Source organism: Poecilia mexicana, unplaced genomic scaffold (assembly GCF_051168715.1).
Source record: "Poecilia mexicana isolate PSO_F unplaced genomic scaffold, ASM5116871v1 scaffold_12, whole genome shotgun sequence".
Lineage (NCBI taxonomy): Eukaryota > Metazoa > Chordata > Actinopteri > Cyprinodontiformes > Poeciliidae > Poecilia > Poecilia mexicana.
The window spans coordinates 21,986,755-22,004,676 of record NW_028263381.1 but is presented as its reverse complement, the minus strand read 5'-3'; the positions used below and the strand labels follow the sequence as shown (position 1 = coordinate 22,004,676).

The following is a 17,922-nucleotide window of genomic DNA, read 5'->3' as shown; positions in this document are numbered from 1 at the left end:
TACTTCATTCTGACTGTATGATTATCTTATTATTTTAATCAGGGCTGTTGTATTGATGTTTATCTGCTATTGATGGTTTATTGGTTGATTATTGGATCATGTGATGCTGCTTCATGTCTCCTTTGTCCTGTTTAAAGTCGTCTAGAAATAAAGCTGCTCTGCTATCAGCTTCCCTCCGTCGTCCATCCAGCTCCTTCTGTCAACTGCAGACTTCTGCCCAGGTCCCCCTTGAAAATGAGATCTAGATCTCAATGGGGTTTACCTGGTTAAATAAAGGAATAAAAAAAAAAAAAAAAAAACGTCACAACTTCCTGCTACATCTGTCACAAACTCACAGGATTCCTGCTGCTTCACCTCAGACACTGGAGATGAGAAACAACCCAGGAAAGGAGGGAATACTTTGTTTACCTCACATTTACTCACAGCTTGGAAAATATTTACATATTATTTCAGATAATTTATTAAATTGATGCTGTATTAAAATGTAACTGTTTCTGTTGGACTGAGCTCTAATATTTCAGTTCAGATTCATTTAAATGTCAAACTGATTCCTGATGTTTCTACATCTGTTCATCTTTACAGGTTAATAAAGTTTGTGGTTTTATCAATGATGGTTTATTGATCATTATGATCAGAAGGTCAGAGATGTGGATGAACATCATTATTTAGTGAATTCAGCCTCAGTCTGTCTTGGACATAAAGACATTTTATCAGATTTTATATCTGATTGTTTGTAGATATTTAGACATTTAATGATCCTAATATCAGAGTTTTATCAGCCTTTAGTCTCCAATCTGACCTTTGACCTTCCCTCTGCCAGTGTTGTGGTCAAGACCACCTAAACCGAGACCAAGAGAAGACCAAGACCAGCGCCCCACGCTACATGACATGATAAAATGTGAAATATGATCAAAATTACTTCTCAAATTGATCTGAAAGATCCATATTCCCACAAAAACACCTAGATATTAAATACTTAATATCTAAAAGTAGAACAAACTCTTGGTTCTGCTTTGCTTCCATCTCTGTGCTACGATCCGCGGTGGTCTCGTGCCATCCCTAAATAGATAACACCCTGGGTGTTTGTCCATGTTGCTCTGTTCTGTCAGGTCAGCACATGCTTAGCACAAACTCATGGCTATATCTGCCAGACACGTTATTACCATATAATTTTATTTAATTAGCAACATAGAATTATGATGTAGATCATCATACACTTTAACAGTTGTATGGCATCCTGACTTAGCGGTTAAGTAGGTACGGGCGTGTGTTGTAGCTGACTCCAGCTGCAGCCAGATCTGCTTTGAATACACTTTGAAACCATGACAACATGTATATCTATATAGTTGTCATTGAAAACAATTTAATGACTTATTTTCGTCATAACGTGCTGCGTATGGTGAACTGACAACTCCTGACTGACCGACTTCTTAATGCGCAGGCATGGTACTCACTGCATGTTTGCTATTCTGACAGCGTATGGTAATCTGATAGAACACCGGCTCTCAGTGAGTGACACTCCAGTCCTATCTAATAAGTAAAGAGCCGTGCAGAAGAATCGACTGTTCCTGAATGTCATCACTATATTGCAGACTATTGGACATAGCGTTGTCCCATATATGCGACAAGTCAGTCAACACCTCCGCACAATAATTCAGGCAGTGAGTGACTTTTTTTCATCACAATGCTTATGTGTCTCTGTACAGCTAGCTTTGCTAACATCATGTTAACGGAGCTTACCTTCTTTGAGCTACTTTTCTAAGTCACCGTCTGTGAAAGCGAAGCGCTGCTGAGTTAGCTGTGGCCATCGGATTTCTTATGATTTATGCAGCGATATTATATTACTGACTATTCCGACATCTTCTGCCGCTGAGAGGGAACCACTGCGCATCTCTGAGCGCAGAGTGCGAGTGAAAGGTGGGGAGGGGGAGAAAAACATTATTGGCAAGTCACGTAATTGCTTGAATTTTAATCGGTGCGTTTTGTATCCACGGAAACAAAGATGTTAAACTGGACAGTATGCTGTACGTTTAGTGATATTTTCACAGTTGCGGTCTCGACTGGTCTTGAAATAAAATGCTGAGTCCTCAGAGCCCGAGACCGAGACAAAAAATGGTCTTGAGACCAAGACCGATCTCGGGTACTACAACACTGCCCTCTGCAGGTGTGGTTGGTGTCTGTGAAATGAAGGCTGTGATTGGTTGGATGTGATGGTGGGAGGAGGAACTGCTGGTGCTTTTAGAAAACACAGAAACTTTGACTGGACCAAACCATAGAAGAAGAAAGCAGACTTTACCATGAAGATCCTCAGAGTGGATCAGTAGAATATCAGCTTCTGTCTGCAGTTTAGTGGCAACACAACTTTCACATCACAAACATCAGATCCAGAATAAAACATGGTTTCTTACCCTAATCGTTGTAATCTGCATTCAGGATCCTGTAGAAAACCACAGAGCTCCTTCACTCCAGAATCTTTCAGGTCGTTGTTGCTCAGGTCCAGTTCAGTCAGATGTTGGTTGGACTTCAGAGCTGAGGCCAGAGAAGAACAGCTGATCTCTGACAACCTGCAGTGGATCAATCTGAATAAAGAATAAAAGATGTGAGCTGAAGCAACAGGATGCAGGTTAAAACTGAAATATGAACAAATTAATAATGTAGAAAATTAATTTGACTGAATGTAAAAGAAACATGACGAACTGATGTTTAATATCTGATCCAGTAAAACTGGTTTATAGAGTCCAAACCAGCAGAACCAGAACATGTTATGACGTGTTGTTAGAATATTTCAGTCGGGCCTTCAGTGGTTCTGGTCGGGAATTAAAATGGATTCAAATGTTAAAATAGTTTCATATCAGAGTCAAAGTGAAGGTTGGTTTATCTCAGGTATCTGGTAGAAACCTATGACTCTGTTGATCCAGCAGGTGGCGCTGCTCTGCTGGTGATCAGGTTCTCAGTATTTGTTCTAAAGTCAAAGTATTTACTGAACTATGGGGACAGTAAATACTTGGAGAACTTATTCTGGTTCGGTCCAGACCAGGGATCTTCACCTTCAGGCCTCGATGGCCGGCGTCCTGCAGCCTTCAACCCCTGAGTCCCATCATGAGGTCAAAGTTCAGCAGGACTCTGGAGAACCTGACTGCGTCCTGAGGGACAATTCATCACTTCATTCAGGTGTTGAAGCAGAAACATCTAAAGGCTGCAGGACACCGAACCTGGAGGCCTGGATTTGAAGAGTCCTGGTCTACAAGCTGCTATGCTGCCTTCTGGCTACCTGCATGTTGCCATGACAACAGCTCAGCCAATCACCAGCAAGCAGACGTTGTTGGCGATCTACCTGGTGACGTCCCAGCAGAGGATGGACAGCAGAGACAGAGGACAGTTGGAGACGAGGACCAGATGTTTGCTGCAGTGAGACACAGGCCTCCTTTACCACTGATCACATCTGATCATTATTGATCATCAGAAACACGATGGATTATCTCTGAATCAGCTCTAAAGTTTCTGATCAGTGACCTGATGAAGCGTCTCTGAGGCTCCAACCGACTGACAGACTGAAGAGACGGTTCTTCTCTGACCCGGTCCAACAGAACCACAGCTTCAGGACAAAGCTGAGCTAGAGGAACCGGCTGCTGCTGACAGTTTAATTCATGTTATAGTTTCTGGTTATGAAACATAACTGGTCTGGTTCTGGTTCTGGTTTTACTCTGGAGGAACTTTTCATTATTAATGTGAAGAAGAAAAGAGAAATAAATCAATCGGATCATCTGAATCTTTTCAGAACAAACTGAAACATCTCCATCATTAATTATCATCATTTGACTTATTAACTTATTTTTGTTCATCAGTCCAAAACATTTTAAAGTGAAAAATAAAGATCAATATTCTCAAAGTCTGAAAAAGGAAAATGATTCATTTACAAAGCAAAAAGATTTTAGAAATTATATTCTGGCATTTAGAGAGCAAATTGTTTTTAAAGAAAACAGAATAAATGTGAAGATAAATAAATATTAATGAAAGATTTTATAGGATAAATAGAGAAAACAAACCTCAGACTCTTCACTTTACTGACTGAACTCTGCAGGATCTCACACAGACCATTCAGTTCAGAGTCTGTAATGTTTTCATCTTTAGCTCCATTTATGTGGATCTGACTGATTTCCAGTTCAGTCAGATGTTGGTTGGACTTCAGAGCTGAAGCCACAACTTCATATTCAGCCTCTCTGAGTTTACAGCCACCAAGTCTGTGATTAGAGAAGAAATAAAGTCAGTTCTGATTAAACCAGATCATCTATATAAACACATATGATAACATTGATATCATCTGATGAACATCTGGTCTTCACACCAATTTACTGAGTTTGATCATTTCATAACTAACATCCTGGTTCTGGTTTTGTTCAAAGATCCATTTAATAGAAAAGCTGAGCAACAGGTTCCAATAGTTCAGGCTTCATGTTCTCAGAACAGCTGAAGGTTTTAGTGGCGGCCATCTTGGCTACCTGTTAGCAAACCTCCCTGTTTCTTCCTGCTGAGCTCTGACTGCTGCAGCAACAATCTGGACCAGAAGCTCTTCATCACATGACTTTAAACAGGATTTTCATTGGAAGATGAAGGAACGGATGAAACCAGTGGAGCTGATATCCTAACAGACCAACATGGTGGAGCGGATGGTGATGATCAGAAAATAGTTTCTATTCATCCATTTTCTAGACAAACTTCAGCTTCTCTAGTTTGTCTGTGGCTCATTACAGCTGCTGTAGTTTTTGAACGTTCAATAAACGACACAATTGGACTAATTACCTCGTTCATTTGTGAGTATAAGTCATTCACAACAAACATCAAAGGACAAATATATTTCATTAAGTATTTAACAAACAAATCACTCATATGGTGATAATTATGTGGAATTAAATTAATTGTCTAATATAAAAATATTAGTTTGGTTCTCTGGCATCTTGCTTTGAGCTCAGAGTCTGAGAGGCTTTTCCTCCATCAAACATGATATTTATATTTGTCTCTTATTTAGTGGAAATATTGATATTGATGAGATTTTCTCCAAAATAATAACATTTTTCAACATTTATAGCTCCACTGTTGAAAATGAGGCTCTAACATTCATGAATGACATTGAAATAAAATCCAGTCCAACATCTGGTTTGATTCCTCTGGATCCTGTTGGAGGAAAAATATCACAAGATTTTAACTCAACTCTTTGGTTCCTCCTATCAGTCTGTAGTTTCTCATATTAAGGTCAAAGTTCAGATCTACCATGACTGATTGATTCCTGCTGGCCTCAGGTTTCCAACCAGCTTCTGACTGAGGAACCAGTAACCTCCTCCCAGTGTCAGAATCTCACTGAGGAAGAAACTGCATCAGGTTTTCCATCACTTCCATATGTCTGCTATAACTGATGTATATCTGCATAGAAAATAGTTTTATTTACAGTTTCTGTGGGTGAGTGGTAGATCTCAGCCAGCTGGTGAGAGAAAAAGTAGATCCTGGTCTCCAACAGTTTGGTCAGCTGCTCTAGAGTGATGCAGCTCATGTCTCTCCAGGTCTTTATGGACATTAACAGCTTCATAAAGGCTGCAGATGAAGAGTTGATGAGGAAAATGGTTCCAGCTCTGGAAGCAGATTCTCAGAGCTTTGGGAGGATCTGACAGAAACCAGGACTCCTCCAGAAATGACTTTTTATGACAGCAGACAACAATCACTAATTTATTTATTTAACCTTCATTTCACCAGGAAAATCCCACTGAGACTGAAAATCTCTTTTGCAAGAGAATCCAGACCAAGACTGGCAGCAGACAGAGGTTACAGAACCATCCATTCATGTTGCTCATTTATAACCTCAGAGGAAACTAGTGGGCAGAAGAAAAGTTGGTTCACAAAGTTTCCAACTAGATTAACCCTTTAAAGACGAGGTCTAAATGGCCATCCCGGCGTGCAGTCTCTCTTCTCTGTGCGTCAGCACTCGCTATGAAGCCATGTAGCGATAGCTAGCAAAACTACTACTAACCCTGCACACACCACGAACTCTAACTAACACACTTATCGTCTAAAAAACCCATCGAAACACTCTTAGTAAAATCCACAGCATCACTGTGCCCTAGTCTCTTGCCGTATCCAAATCCCCCCCCCTCGTCTCTTTCCGCGAGTCTCCGTTCTACCTAGCAACAGACTGTCAACACATTTTTATTGGTTGTTTCGAAATGTGGTACATTTAGACCCCACAAAATAAGGCGGAAATGATCGATCTTATTTCTGGCTTTATTTTGAAGTAAATAACCACAAAACCAATATAAAAACACCAGTTTTATAAAGTTTGAAGTCCGTGCTGTCCAACAGAGTCGAAATGAAAACTCGGTATGCGTCCATGTTATTACGAAGCCTTATTAATGCGTCACATGCTTGTACACCGCACGGCGGGCAGCGACTACATAGGTTTAAAGGGCAACAATTTTGATGCAGGAGTTTATTTTAATGGTCTAAGTTTCCATCAAACCTTAAACAGGGATTTTATAGAAAAGAGTCAAAGATCCATAGATGTGAATTATGGGGAAGCGGCTCAATGAGTGAAAGTTAAAAATGTTTCTGTGATTCATTGGATCTGTCAGAAAAAACTGTTTTATAGAATTTTATAGTTGAAGACTGATAAAAATTGGAATATTGTAAAAAACCTCTAAACATTAAAAGCTGCAGCAATGCTGTCCTGGAGCAGCTGAATGTTTAGATGATTGAAATCGTCCAAAGAATGAAGGAAGTAAAGGCCAAAAACCACCAGAAGCAATTTGAGCAACAAAGAAGAAACAGAGCAACAATGCAAACAATGAATGCTGCATTCACACAGCATTCATTGTGTGAATGAATATAATGAAGACATCTGGACCAGTTTTTTCAGTAACGCTGCTTTTTCAAATCCAGTAATCAGACTAAAGTTACTTCTACGTGTCTTGGGGAGCGACGGCCGTTTCTATGCGACAGGATCAGCAGCGACAGAAACGTAAACAATGGAGGGAGATGAACATTTTGTTGATGGAAAATCAGGAACTATTGAGTTTCTGTCACCAAGTCTGATTATTATAAGTGACTCTGGGCTTGTTTTTTCTAAAGTCGCTTGCAGTTTTCTGGTTTTGTTTCTGAATGTGAAGTTCCTCATTTGGGTTTGGAAATGAGCAGAGACACATAATAAACCCCAGAATTTGTCTGACATCCAGGTAGTTTCAGTCAGACTCTCCCTGTCCATCATTTCCCAGATGATCCGTCCTGCTGTGTCTTTGTTAATGTCAAGTTAATATATTTGCTGTGAATGACATCAAGCTTTGCTTTATGCTCCAGAAAACTGCAAACATTGAGACTAATATGAACAGCAATAAACATGAAAACAGCCACGAATGAACAAGTCTGTAAAGTTTTGCAACTAAACACAATTATAATCATTAATATTAAGATAAGTGTCATAAATCTGTGCAGAAGGTGATATGAGCTGTGGAGCAGCAGGAGAAGCTCTGTGTGCTGAGCTATGACAGCAACCACAGGGCCGTAACACAGAACCTGGAGGCTGGGGCAGGGAGGGGGCGGGGGGGGCTAAAATCCTATCTAGAGTTTATAGACAATAGAGGAAAACACAGAGATTCCTACAGTTATTTATGTTGTAACCATTAAACAATCTGCCCTTCAGTTCAACCTTATAAGTGAGACACATTGTTGATGTTACCTTTATAAAATAACTTAGAATTAAGTTTTGGCAAAGCTTTATGTCATTTTCACAGGTGGTGGAGCGTTGTCGTTAGCAGCTGCTAAAGTAACTAGAAAAGTTACTTTTCATGTAACTTAGTTACTTTCCACATCAGGTAATCAATAATCTGATTAAAGTTTTCCAAAGATACTAAGCCATCACTGATCTGGACTCACCGAGCCTTTCTGCAGTTCCTCACAGCTGGAACCAGTCTCAGTCGGCCCGATTCTGATGTGTTGTACTTCTCCAGGTCCAACTCATCCAGAACCTCTGACATCTGCAGCATGAAGGCCAGAGCTGAACACTGGATTTCTGAGAGTTTCTTCCCTGATTCCAGGAGCTGTTGGATCTCCTGAAACACTGAGAGGTGGTTCATCTCCACCAGGCAGTGGAAAATGTTGATGCTTCTGTCAGGAGAGATTCTATCAGAGTTCATCTCCTTCAGATTGTTGATGATTCTCTGGATGGTTTCTGGACTGTTCTTTGTCCGACCCAGCAGGCCTCCTAACAGACTCTGGTTGGACTCCAGAGTGAGACCATGAAGGAAGCGAACAAACAGATCCAGGTGGCCATTTTTACTGCTGAGGGATTTAGACATAACTCTGTTCATGAAATCCTCCAGTGATGTTTCAAAGTAATTTCTTCCCAGGAACTTCTCCATCACCCCTGTTTTCCTGCTGGTGAAACAGTGGAACATGTAAACTGCAGCCAGAAACTCCTGGATGCTCAGATGAACAAAGCAGTAAACTGGTTTCTGGAAGATCAGATTCTCTCTTTTGAAGATCTCTGTACAAACTCCTGAGTACACTGAGGCCTCTGTGACATCCAGACCACACTGCTCCAGGTCTTCTTGGTAGAACATGATGTTTCCTTTCTCCAGATGTTCCAGCGCCAGCCTCCCCAGTTTCAGAAGAACTTCCCTGTCAGCCTCCATCAGCTCCTGTGAACTTGTCTCATGTCCTCCATGGTACTTGTTCTTCTTCCTTTTTGTCTGGACCAGCAGGAAGTGTGAGTACATGTCAGTCATGGTCTTGGGCAGCTCTCCTCTCTGCTCTGAGGTCAACATGTTCTCCAGAACCGTAGCAGTGATCCAGCAGAAGACTGGGATTCCACACATGATGTGGAGGCTCCTGCAGGTCTGAATGTGGGAGATGATTCTGCTGGACAGCTCTTCATCACTGAACCGCTTCCTGAAATACTCCTCCTTCTGGGCGTCGGTGAAGCCTCGTACTTCTGTTGCCCTGGAAACACATGAAGGAGGGATCTGATTGGCCACTGCAGGTCTGGTAGTTATCCAGATGAGAGCCGAGGGAAGCAGCTTCCCCTTGATGAGGTTTGTCAGCAGAACGTTGACTGATGACTTCTGTGTGACGTCAGAAACCAGCTGCCTGCTGCTGAAGTCCAGTGAAAGTCTGTTTTCATCCAGGCCATCAAAGATGAAGAGCAGTTTGCATTTAGCCAGCTGCTCTGCTGGGAGCTTCTGGAGTGTTGGATGGAAAACATGGAGCAGTGAGAGAAGACTGTGCTGCTGATCTCTGATCAGGTTCAGCTCCCTGAACGACAGCAGAACCACCACACTGACATCCTGGTTCTCCAAGCCCTCGGCCCAGTCCAGAGTGAACTTCTGCACTGAGACAGTTTTTCCAACACCAGCGACGCCGTTGGTCAGAACCACTCTGATGGCTCCAAGTTGGTCAGGGAAGGATTTAAAGATGTCCTGGCACCTGATTGGAGAGTCATGGAGGTTCTGGATCTGGGAAGCTCTCTCCAGCTGCTTCACCTCATGTTGGGTATTAACCTCTTCACTCCAACCCTCTGTGATGTAGAGATCAGTGTAGATCCTGTTGAGGAGGGTTCTACTTCCTGTTACATCACTTCCTTCAGTCACACATTCATATCTCCTCCTCAGACTGATCTTATGTTCCTTTAGAACCTCCTGCAGACCAACATCTGCTGAAACAGAAGAAACAACTGCATTAAAAACATGACACTGATTAATCTGTGTGAAGCTGACACCCCACCCACGTCAAAAAATCCAGCAAATAGTCTGAATGGTTAGTGCTCCGTTTGTGCAGGTTTGTGCTGTTAAAATTTTCGTTTGTGCAGTTTTGGTTTCTGAGATATGAAAAATTATTTTTTAGGTCATCCAGAGTTCACCATCCCTCAATATTGCTCCAAAACAAACCAAAGTGGGCTAGTTTGTTAGTGCTCCGTTTGTGCAGGTTTGTGCCATTAAAACTGCCGTTTTTGCAGTTTATGTCTTTGAAATATTAAAAGTTATAATTTTGGCCGATGACATCACCATCACCCCATCTTGCTCCAAAACAAACCAAAATTCTTTGTTTAAATTCTTCAGATTTTCAACTGATGTACAATGTGTATCTTTTTTTGTTTTGAACTTCAATAAAGATTTAGAACAAGAAGAAATTTGTCTCATTTCAAGAAATGTTTTAAGATAGCAATGTTCACCAATATAGTTTTCCTTGGACCAGCCACTCCTCATAGAGGGACAGACGGATCCTGCAGGTTCTGCTCTCAGTCTGAGGTTCTGATCTCTGAAACACAAAATGTTATTCAGATCAATTACTGAGAAACTCTGAGATAAAAACACTGAAGAAGATCAGGGGCCTCATGCATAAAAGACACTAAAACTTGGAGGACAGAAAAATTTAGAAAAGTTCAGCGCACAAAAAAATCGGATGCATAAAACCATGCATCACATTTTAGGAATCCTAATTTCCAAAAGGACAGAGAGTCTCTGAGTGGGAAAGTGGACGTTTATTCTAAATAGTAGAATCATGTTTATAAGTTTACATTTACAGAATAAAGATGCTTTATGTCCATAAGGCTCATTCACAAAGCGGCTCGACTGAAGGACGGCTGCAGCTGGAGCGGTACCGGTACCGGTCGGCTCCTTCTTTAAGTTCTGCTCAGAGATCCAGGATGATCCGTCTGGATTAATCTAAACTCTAATAAACCATCAGATCAATCTGATCTCTGATCAATCCTCCCTCTGAATCCTTCCATTGTTCTCCATCAGAGCCAAAGCTCCTCAGGTAGCTGCTCACCTGGATGCAGCTACTGATGGACCTGATTGTCTCCACACCTGATCACCTTCAATAATCAAACCTGTTGATTATTTTTAATCAGCAGGTTGGAGTTAATCTGCTGATCCAACCTGTTTTCTTTTTTAGTGAGAATGAAATTACTCCATAGATGCATTCAGAGCGATGAGTTACATCTTTATGAGACAAAAACTGAGGGAAAGTATTATTTACGCTCTAGTGAGGTTTTCACATCCTTTTACTTTTATTTTCTTTATTTTCTGTGTGTGTTTTAGCTTATTGTCTGAGGATAAATGCAGTTCAGTTTCATCTTTTACGTTTAAGCAATAAAATATTAAAATCATGAAAAACAGAGTTTGATGCTTCTTGGTCTAAATAACTGAATGTCGTCAGATTTCAGTATTTAGTGAGAAAAGTTTGTGTGGCTGCTGCACATTTTCATGCCAGTGAAAAAGTGTCGGTATATTTATGCAAACCTTGACGCAAAGTTAATTTTTATACATGCCGACTTTTCATAAAATATGGGACCAGACATTTTTTGTTCACACGATTTATGAGGCTCCAGAACACAAACTGCTGCAGAGAAGCAGAAGGTTAAAGTTCTGGATCATCAACCTGGATCACATGGGCCCAGTATATAGACTGGTCCCAGTGTTCCCAGTATATAGACTGGTCCCAGTGTTCCCAGTATATAGACTGGGCTCAGTGTTCCCATTATACAGACTGGTCCCAGTGTTCCCAGTATATAGACTGGTCCCAGTGTTCCCAGTATATAGACTGGGCTCAGTGTTCCCATTATACAGACTGGTCCCAGTGTTCCCAGTATATAGACTGGTCCCAGTGTTCCCAGTATATAGACTGGGCTCAGTGTTCCCATTATACAGACTGGGCCCAGTGTTCCCAGTGTATAAACTGGTCCCATATAAACTGGTCCCAGTGTTCCCAGTATATAGGCTGGTCCCAGTGTTCCCAGCATATAGACTGGTCCCAGTGTCCCCAGCATATAGACTGGTCCCAGTGTCCCCAGTATATAGACTGGTCCCAGTGTCCCCAGCATATAAACTGGTCCCAGTGCTTCCAGTATATAGACTGGTCCCAGTGTTCCCAGTATATAGACTGGTCCCAGTATTTCCAGTATGTAGACTGGTCCCAGTAAAGAAGTTTCCTCTCTCAGTGGGTTTATCTCTCTAAAGTTCTGGTTGTTTCTGTTTCCATGGATCGTTTCCATCCATCTCTGACTCACTGAAGCCTCATTAAAACTCCTCTGATTGGCTGACATTCCTCATGTCTACTCAGCTTTAAGTTGGCAGAAAAATTAAGTTTCTTTTATTTATTTGTTGAAGATAAACAAGTTAATATTAAATAAATCTGTGTGGAGTCACAGGAATCAGTTAGAAACTGGTTTCTTACTCTGATGGTTCTGGTTCAGTACTGAAGCCTGGAGGTTCTCCTTTGGACCAGTCACTCCTCATAGAGGGACAGACGGATCCTGCAGGTTCTGCTCTGTCCTGCTTTAGGTCCAAATCTTCCATCTTCTGGATTTCAGTGAGTCTGAAAGAGAAACCAGAACCAGTCAGTTCCCAGTGATCCAGTCAGCAGAAAGTTGATCCCATCATGTGTTCAGAGGATCAGAGGAACCTGATCCAGCAGGAACCATCTGGGTTTGAATTGTTCTCTCCTTCACTTCTTCAGGACCTTCTGATGTCTGCTGGCTGATCCAGAACCTCCTGGAGAACTTCTGACTTTATTAACAACATTTAAAACCTGAAACCTGAACTGGAATCATGTTCCAGGTCTGCAGAAACATCCAGAGTGAGGTCAGATGTAGTGAATGAAGGAGTGAACATTTCCTATGAAGTGGTGATGTGTTGGTCCTGAACAGATGGGCTCAGTTAAAGCAGCGGTTCTGAAACCTTTGGGGTCCAGACCTCCTTTAGACGGGCTGCCAGTCCTGCTGAGAGTCGGTTCAGTCAGAGAGGCAGGAATATGTGGAAGGAATATTTTCCAGATGGACCAACAATCAGAGAGATTCAGGATCAGGTGATCCATGGAGATCATGAGGAGGATCTGATCTCTCAGCTTCCAGCAGATCTGTTCAGGTTTCAGCTTAGAGAGACAAAGAGTTTCTCACTGCTGCAGGAGAAACAACAAGTCCAACTGGAAAAGAAACAACTCAGAGAGGAGGAAGAGGGAAATCTGTTGAGTTTAAATCTGCTTTGACTCCACAGATCAGAGAAACTTCAGTTTCTGATGAACCCCAGACTGCAGAGGAAGGAGAGATGTGTCACATTTTAGGATTTAAATCATCAGGAAAAGCAGTTTAACAGGATGGAGTATTATGGACACACTAAGGAAATATATAAAATATGAGAATAAAGTCAGAATATAACAACTTTATTCTGGTAATATTATGAATTTCTTCCAAAAAATTATATTTTATTTTCATCTTATTATGGTTTTAATACTCTGTGGTAGTTTAAAGTGTTTTTGTTCTGGTTTTTCCTACTAAGATGAAACCAGTTCTGCTCTTTAAAAGACTCATTAAGTTCTTATTTAGTTTATATTCATATCATTATTGCTCACAATCAGATCACCTCCAGGTGTTGGTGCTGCCTAAATGTGGGATCATGTGGGATCCTGTAGATCTCAGTCGCAGTAACTAAGTTGTGGCACTTTGTTAAATATTTCTCTCATGAAATATAAATGTGTTTCTTCATGTAACAACAATTTATAAGCAGCAACGATTCACAGTAAAGTCTCCATTTCAATTCATTTCATTTTCCGTCTAAATCCTTCCTTGATCAGCCCTTAAATTAAATAAATCCAGTAAAGCTCGACCCCAACATGGATCCATGACAGACGATCTTCTATCCGTCCCACCGAGAGGGGAAGCGCAGATCGATGCTCTACGGTAGGAAAATCTGACAGTCACCACCTGTTCCAGTCCAGGTGGAGGTGGTGGAGTGTGTAGGGAGACAACATCAGATTCCTGGACATCCGGGTCACCTCGGACCCGACCTGGTCACTGAACACCTCTGTTCTTCCTCAGGAAGTAGCAAAGGGCGGGACTTCCTGCTCCGCGGCTCCAGAACGTCTACAGAGCCATGATGAAGAGCATCCTCTTCCTCAGCAGGACTGGGTGGGACGACAACAACCCAGGACCAAAAGGACTTGGCCCGGGTGGAGAAAACGGCCCAGTGGGTCGTGGGATCAGGTACCGAACCTGGACCTGATATCTGCTGGCCGACTGCAGAGGAAGGCCAGTTGTGTTGCTGCTGATGATCCACAAACTGTTGGTACCGTCTGGAAACGCTGCAGGTCCAGAAAGTGAACAACCACTTTCTGGATAAAGATCAGCTTTTTCCCCAGAGCTGAGAATCAATCTGTCCACCTTCATCCTCTCTGCCCCCTGCAGACACACCCACAGCCTCATGCTGCCCCCTAGTGGCTGATTAAGACTTTATTTATTCATCTATTGATCACTGAGGCGCCACTCCAGTGTCATTATGTTCTAGAGACATAATAATAAAAACCTTCTGTCTGAAAACGACAAGTTATTTCTGTCCTCCGTCTCAAAATGGAGCCTGAAGAACAAAGTTAGTTTCAGTTTCTGTTTCACTCAGTAACATGACTTGTGTGTTTTCATCATAACAGAAGCGTCAAAAATCCTCATTTGATTTGTGGAATAAATATTTACAGTTAATAGTTCAGATTTTAACAATAAAGTTAAAAAACTTTCAGTGTTTCTATATTAAAAGGTTCTGCAGTCAGAGGAGTTCAACTACATTTCCCATGATCCTCTAGTGGCTCAACAAACCTGTTGATCCACACTGAGATCATAACGTCCAACAGGCCGCTGTCTGACAGGCGTCACAACTTAAAGACGTTTATTTCCAGAGGAAAAGTGACAAACTTTCTATTCAGAGCGTTAAATGACAGCAGCGCGATAATAAATCTGACATTAAACCACTTTTACACAAACAGAGATTATATTTAAACAGCGGAAGTTTCTGCTCAGATTAGATCAAACTGACTGAAAGGTTCGGTCGGTTCTGTTTCTCTGACCCGGAAACAGAGAAAAGCCTGAAAACGGGTCAGAACCAGTTTTCTATAAAGTGTGTTTACTCACTGGACCTGCTGCTGAGACGTCTGGGTCACAAAATGGAGATGCTCCAGGTGATCAGCTGATCCAGGTGAGGAGGAGGAGGAGCTCACCTGCTGATGTACTGTAAAAAATATTTGGACAATTTAAAGTAATAAAAAATACCATTAGTTACAGACTGTAACATCCAGAACATTATAATACAGTAGAAAATACATGGAATTACCAAAACTCAAGAAACATGAATTTCACATAATTTTTACAGTTATTAAATATAAAAAAAACATAGAAATTTATTGTGAAAATATTAGAAGTTGTAAAATTAATCGAGAAATTCTGTAATATTACCAACAGTTAATTATCCTAAAATTACTAATCGGACAAAAAACTAATTTCACTGATTTATATCTACGATGTAAAAACTAGACTGAAAAAATCATTTTGGAGAAAAGAATGCTGATATTTTGGTTTATTTTTAATAATGAATTTTACTTATAATGTCGTTTATATATCAAAGGACACATTCACACATCGGCCTTCTGACCAACACCAGCAGGAAGGAGGTGAAGTGTCTGACCGACCCAAACGACGAGGCGGGTCGACCAGAACCGATCTGATGATCCACCGATTCTCAGGCGAACTCCCACCGCCGACGCCACCGTCGTTTGTAACGTTGTAGAAACCAGGAGGCAGCAGGACAACGAGGCGTCAGACAGTTTTCATTATGTCATTGTGTTGAACTGCAGCTTTAATGCAGTTTCTGTTGTTTGTCATGTAAACTCAGAGTCTCCAGTTTAACTGAAGTTAGCGAACTTTAACCTCCTGGTCAGAAATGTTTCCATTAGTTTCTGAGAGCCGCCATGTTTATTTACAAGCAGCTGGAAGGAAAGAGACGTTTTTACTACATGGAGAATTTAATGCTAATTTATCCAGACTCAACATTTACATTCACGTTTCTATAGAGCCGCAGTTTCATTAGAATATTTAGCAGTTATTTAACATAGATATACAGTATTTAGATGCTTCAAATATCATTTCAGGTCTACATTAGACTGCAGAAGCTCAGAGTTCTTGTTCATGGCAGCAGCAGCTTCTTCAGGTTTGGTTCTCATTCATTATTAAACGACAGTTTTGTCTCAAAGCGATAAGTTTGGACAGCAGTTATCTGAACTAAACGCTGTTTCAGTTCATTTACAGAAACAAAGATTCTGTGTTCAACCAGCTGAAGGGAAGCAGCTTTAACCCAGAGGGGTCAGAGGTCATGGCCTCTCAGCCATTAAAGCCTCTGTTTGAGACGTGATGTCAGAACAACGACGGCTCTTGTTTCCATGTTTGGACTGAAATGATTTTTCCAGATTAGAGCAGAAGAATAAAACCTCTTCATGACCTTCTGATGTTCAGGAACCTGGAAAACCTGGAAAAACCTGGAAACTTTAAAACCTCCAGCAGAGCCGCTTTCTACAGCCGACACAGAAACCAGATCAACACGATAACCAGCTCACCGCTACAAGCTAACGGGTCAGAACCACAGGCCCCGCCCCCAAAACACCAGCTGTAATTCATCCAATCATCCATCAGACGCCGCTGGAAGCTCCGCCCCCTTTCAGGTCCATCATCTCTCCATGTTTTCCAGTAAGAACATAGAAACTGTTCAGTTCTGGTTCTGGAAACTGTGAGGAGCCGGTCTCTGAACCCTGAGGGTCTCCATGGTCCAAACCGGACCAGCAGCTGAGAAACGGGTTTCAGCCTGAGACCCTTCAGCTTCTTCAGCTCAGCTTCATTTCATGCTGATGGTTTTCCAGATCAGGTTCCTTTAAAAGCCTCTGATCTTCTGCAGCTCCATCCCGCCGTCATTTATCACCCAAACATCCAGACGTCTGAACGTCTCAGCTGGAGTCTGAGATCCGTCCCAACCTGGAGGCAGCGGGCCACAAGGTTCTGGACCCTGAGCTGGATCTCAGCAAACAGCTTCACTTTGGCCTGGAACCACTTCAGGCCACATGAGGGTCACAGTCTGAACACAAACAGAACCACATCATCTGCAGAAAGTCCAACTGGTTCCAGGTTCCCTTCTGGATCCGGTCCAGAAAGAACAGCAACAGAATCAGGAGCAAGAAGCGCCTGATGGAGCACAAGCTGCACAGGAGGAAAACTCAGCTTGGTGCTGCTGATGTTTCAGAATCTAAAGGAGCAAAGAGACCAGACCAGAGAAAACGACCTGAAGGTTTCCATGGAAACAGAATCTGACCAGGACTTCAGAACCACTCGAATCATTCAGTGATGAACTGAACTGGGAGAACCTCTGAGTTTGATGAGGCGGTTCTGATCCATGAAGATATTCAGCTCATTGTTCAGCTGCAGCAGATGAACTGTTCATTAGGTGAACTGTTCATTAGATGAACTGTTCAGATGAACTGTTCATCACATGAACTGTTCATCACATGAACTGTTCATCAGATGAACTGTTCATTAGATGAACTGTTCATCAGATGAACTGTTCATTAGATGAGCTGTTCATCAGATGAACTGTTCATTAGATGAGCTGTTCAGCAGATGAACTGTTCAGATGAACTGTTCAGCAGATGAACTGTTCAGCAGATGAACTGTTCAGCAGATGAACTGTTCAGATGAGCTGTGGCCCCTGGTTCAGGAAGCCAGGAGCCGAGGCAAACGCACCTGAAGGAAGGCTTCGCCCTGATCGACAATCGGAGAGTGGACCCTGAATAATTACACCGCCGTTTCTCTTTCACTCCCACTGGTCTGGTTTGTTATGTTTGTATTTGTTTAAAGGGCCGTCGCACTAAACCACACAGCTGCTACTGGATATGTTACCTCATTCCTGCTCATCGTTCAGAAATCAGGTTTTGCACAACTACTGTGTTTCTGTCATGTTGTCATTACTTTCACTTCATTCTAGGGTTTAAAACTATTGTTAACCGTAAGGCTACTTTTCTTTACTGTAAGGAGCAAAAGGCAAATTGTTGTTTTCTGCAGAAGCTCCTTCATCAAGTGAGGAG

General features: G+C 41.8%; 1 protein-coding gene across 2 annotated transcripts in view; it reads right to left on the bottom strand.

The window, feature by feature from the left end:
- Positions 1 to 17,922, bottom strand: part of LOC148156074 (NLR family CARD domain-containing protein 3-like) — a 43,807-nt gene that overhangs the window by 1,111 nt on the left and 24,774 nt on the right. The window contains exons 1-6 of one of the 2 annotated variants that reach the window (XM_088010599.1): positions 14,933 to 15,015; positions 12,214 to 12,354; positions 10,208 to 10,293; positions 7,915 to 9,691; positions 4,047 to 4,241; positions 2,409 to 2,579 (exon numbers count right to left, since the gene is read on the bottom strand). In XM_088010599.1, coding sequence (XP_087866725.1) covers positions 2,409 to 2,579; positions 4,047 to 4,241; positions 7,915 to 9,691; positions 10,208 to 10,293; positions 12,214 to 12,335 — 2,351 coding nt within the window. In that variant the 5' untranslated portion in view covers positions 12,336 to 12,354; positions 14,933 to 15,015. Of the gene's footprint in view, positions 1 to 2,408; positions 2,580 to 4,046; positions 4,242 to 7,910; positions 9,692 to 10,207; positions 10,294 to 12,213; positions 12,355 to 14,932; positions 15,016 to 17,922 lie in introns of those variants that run through there. The other variant, XM_088010600.1, reaches the window with a different exon arrangement.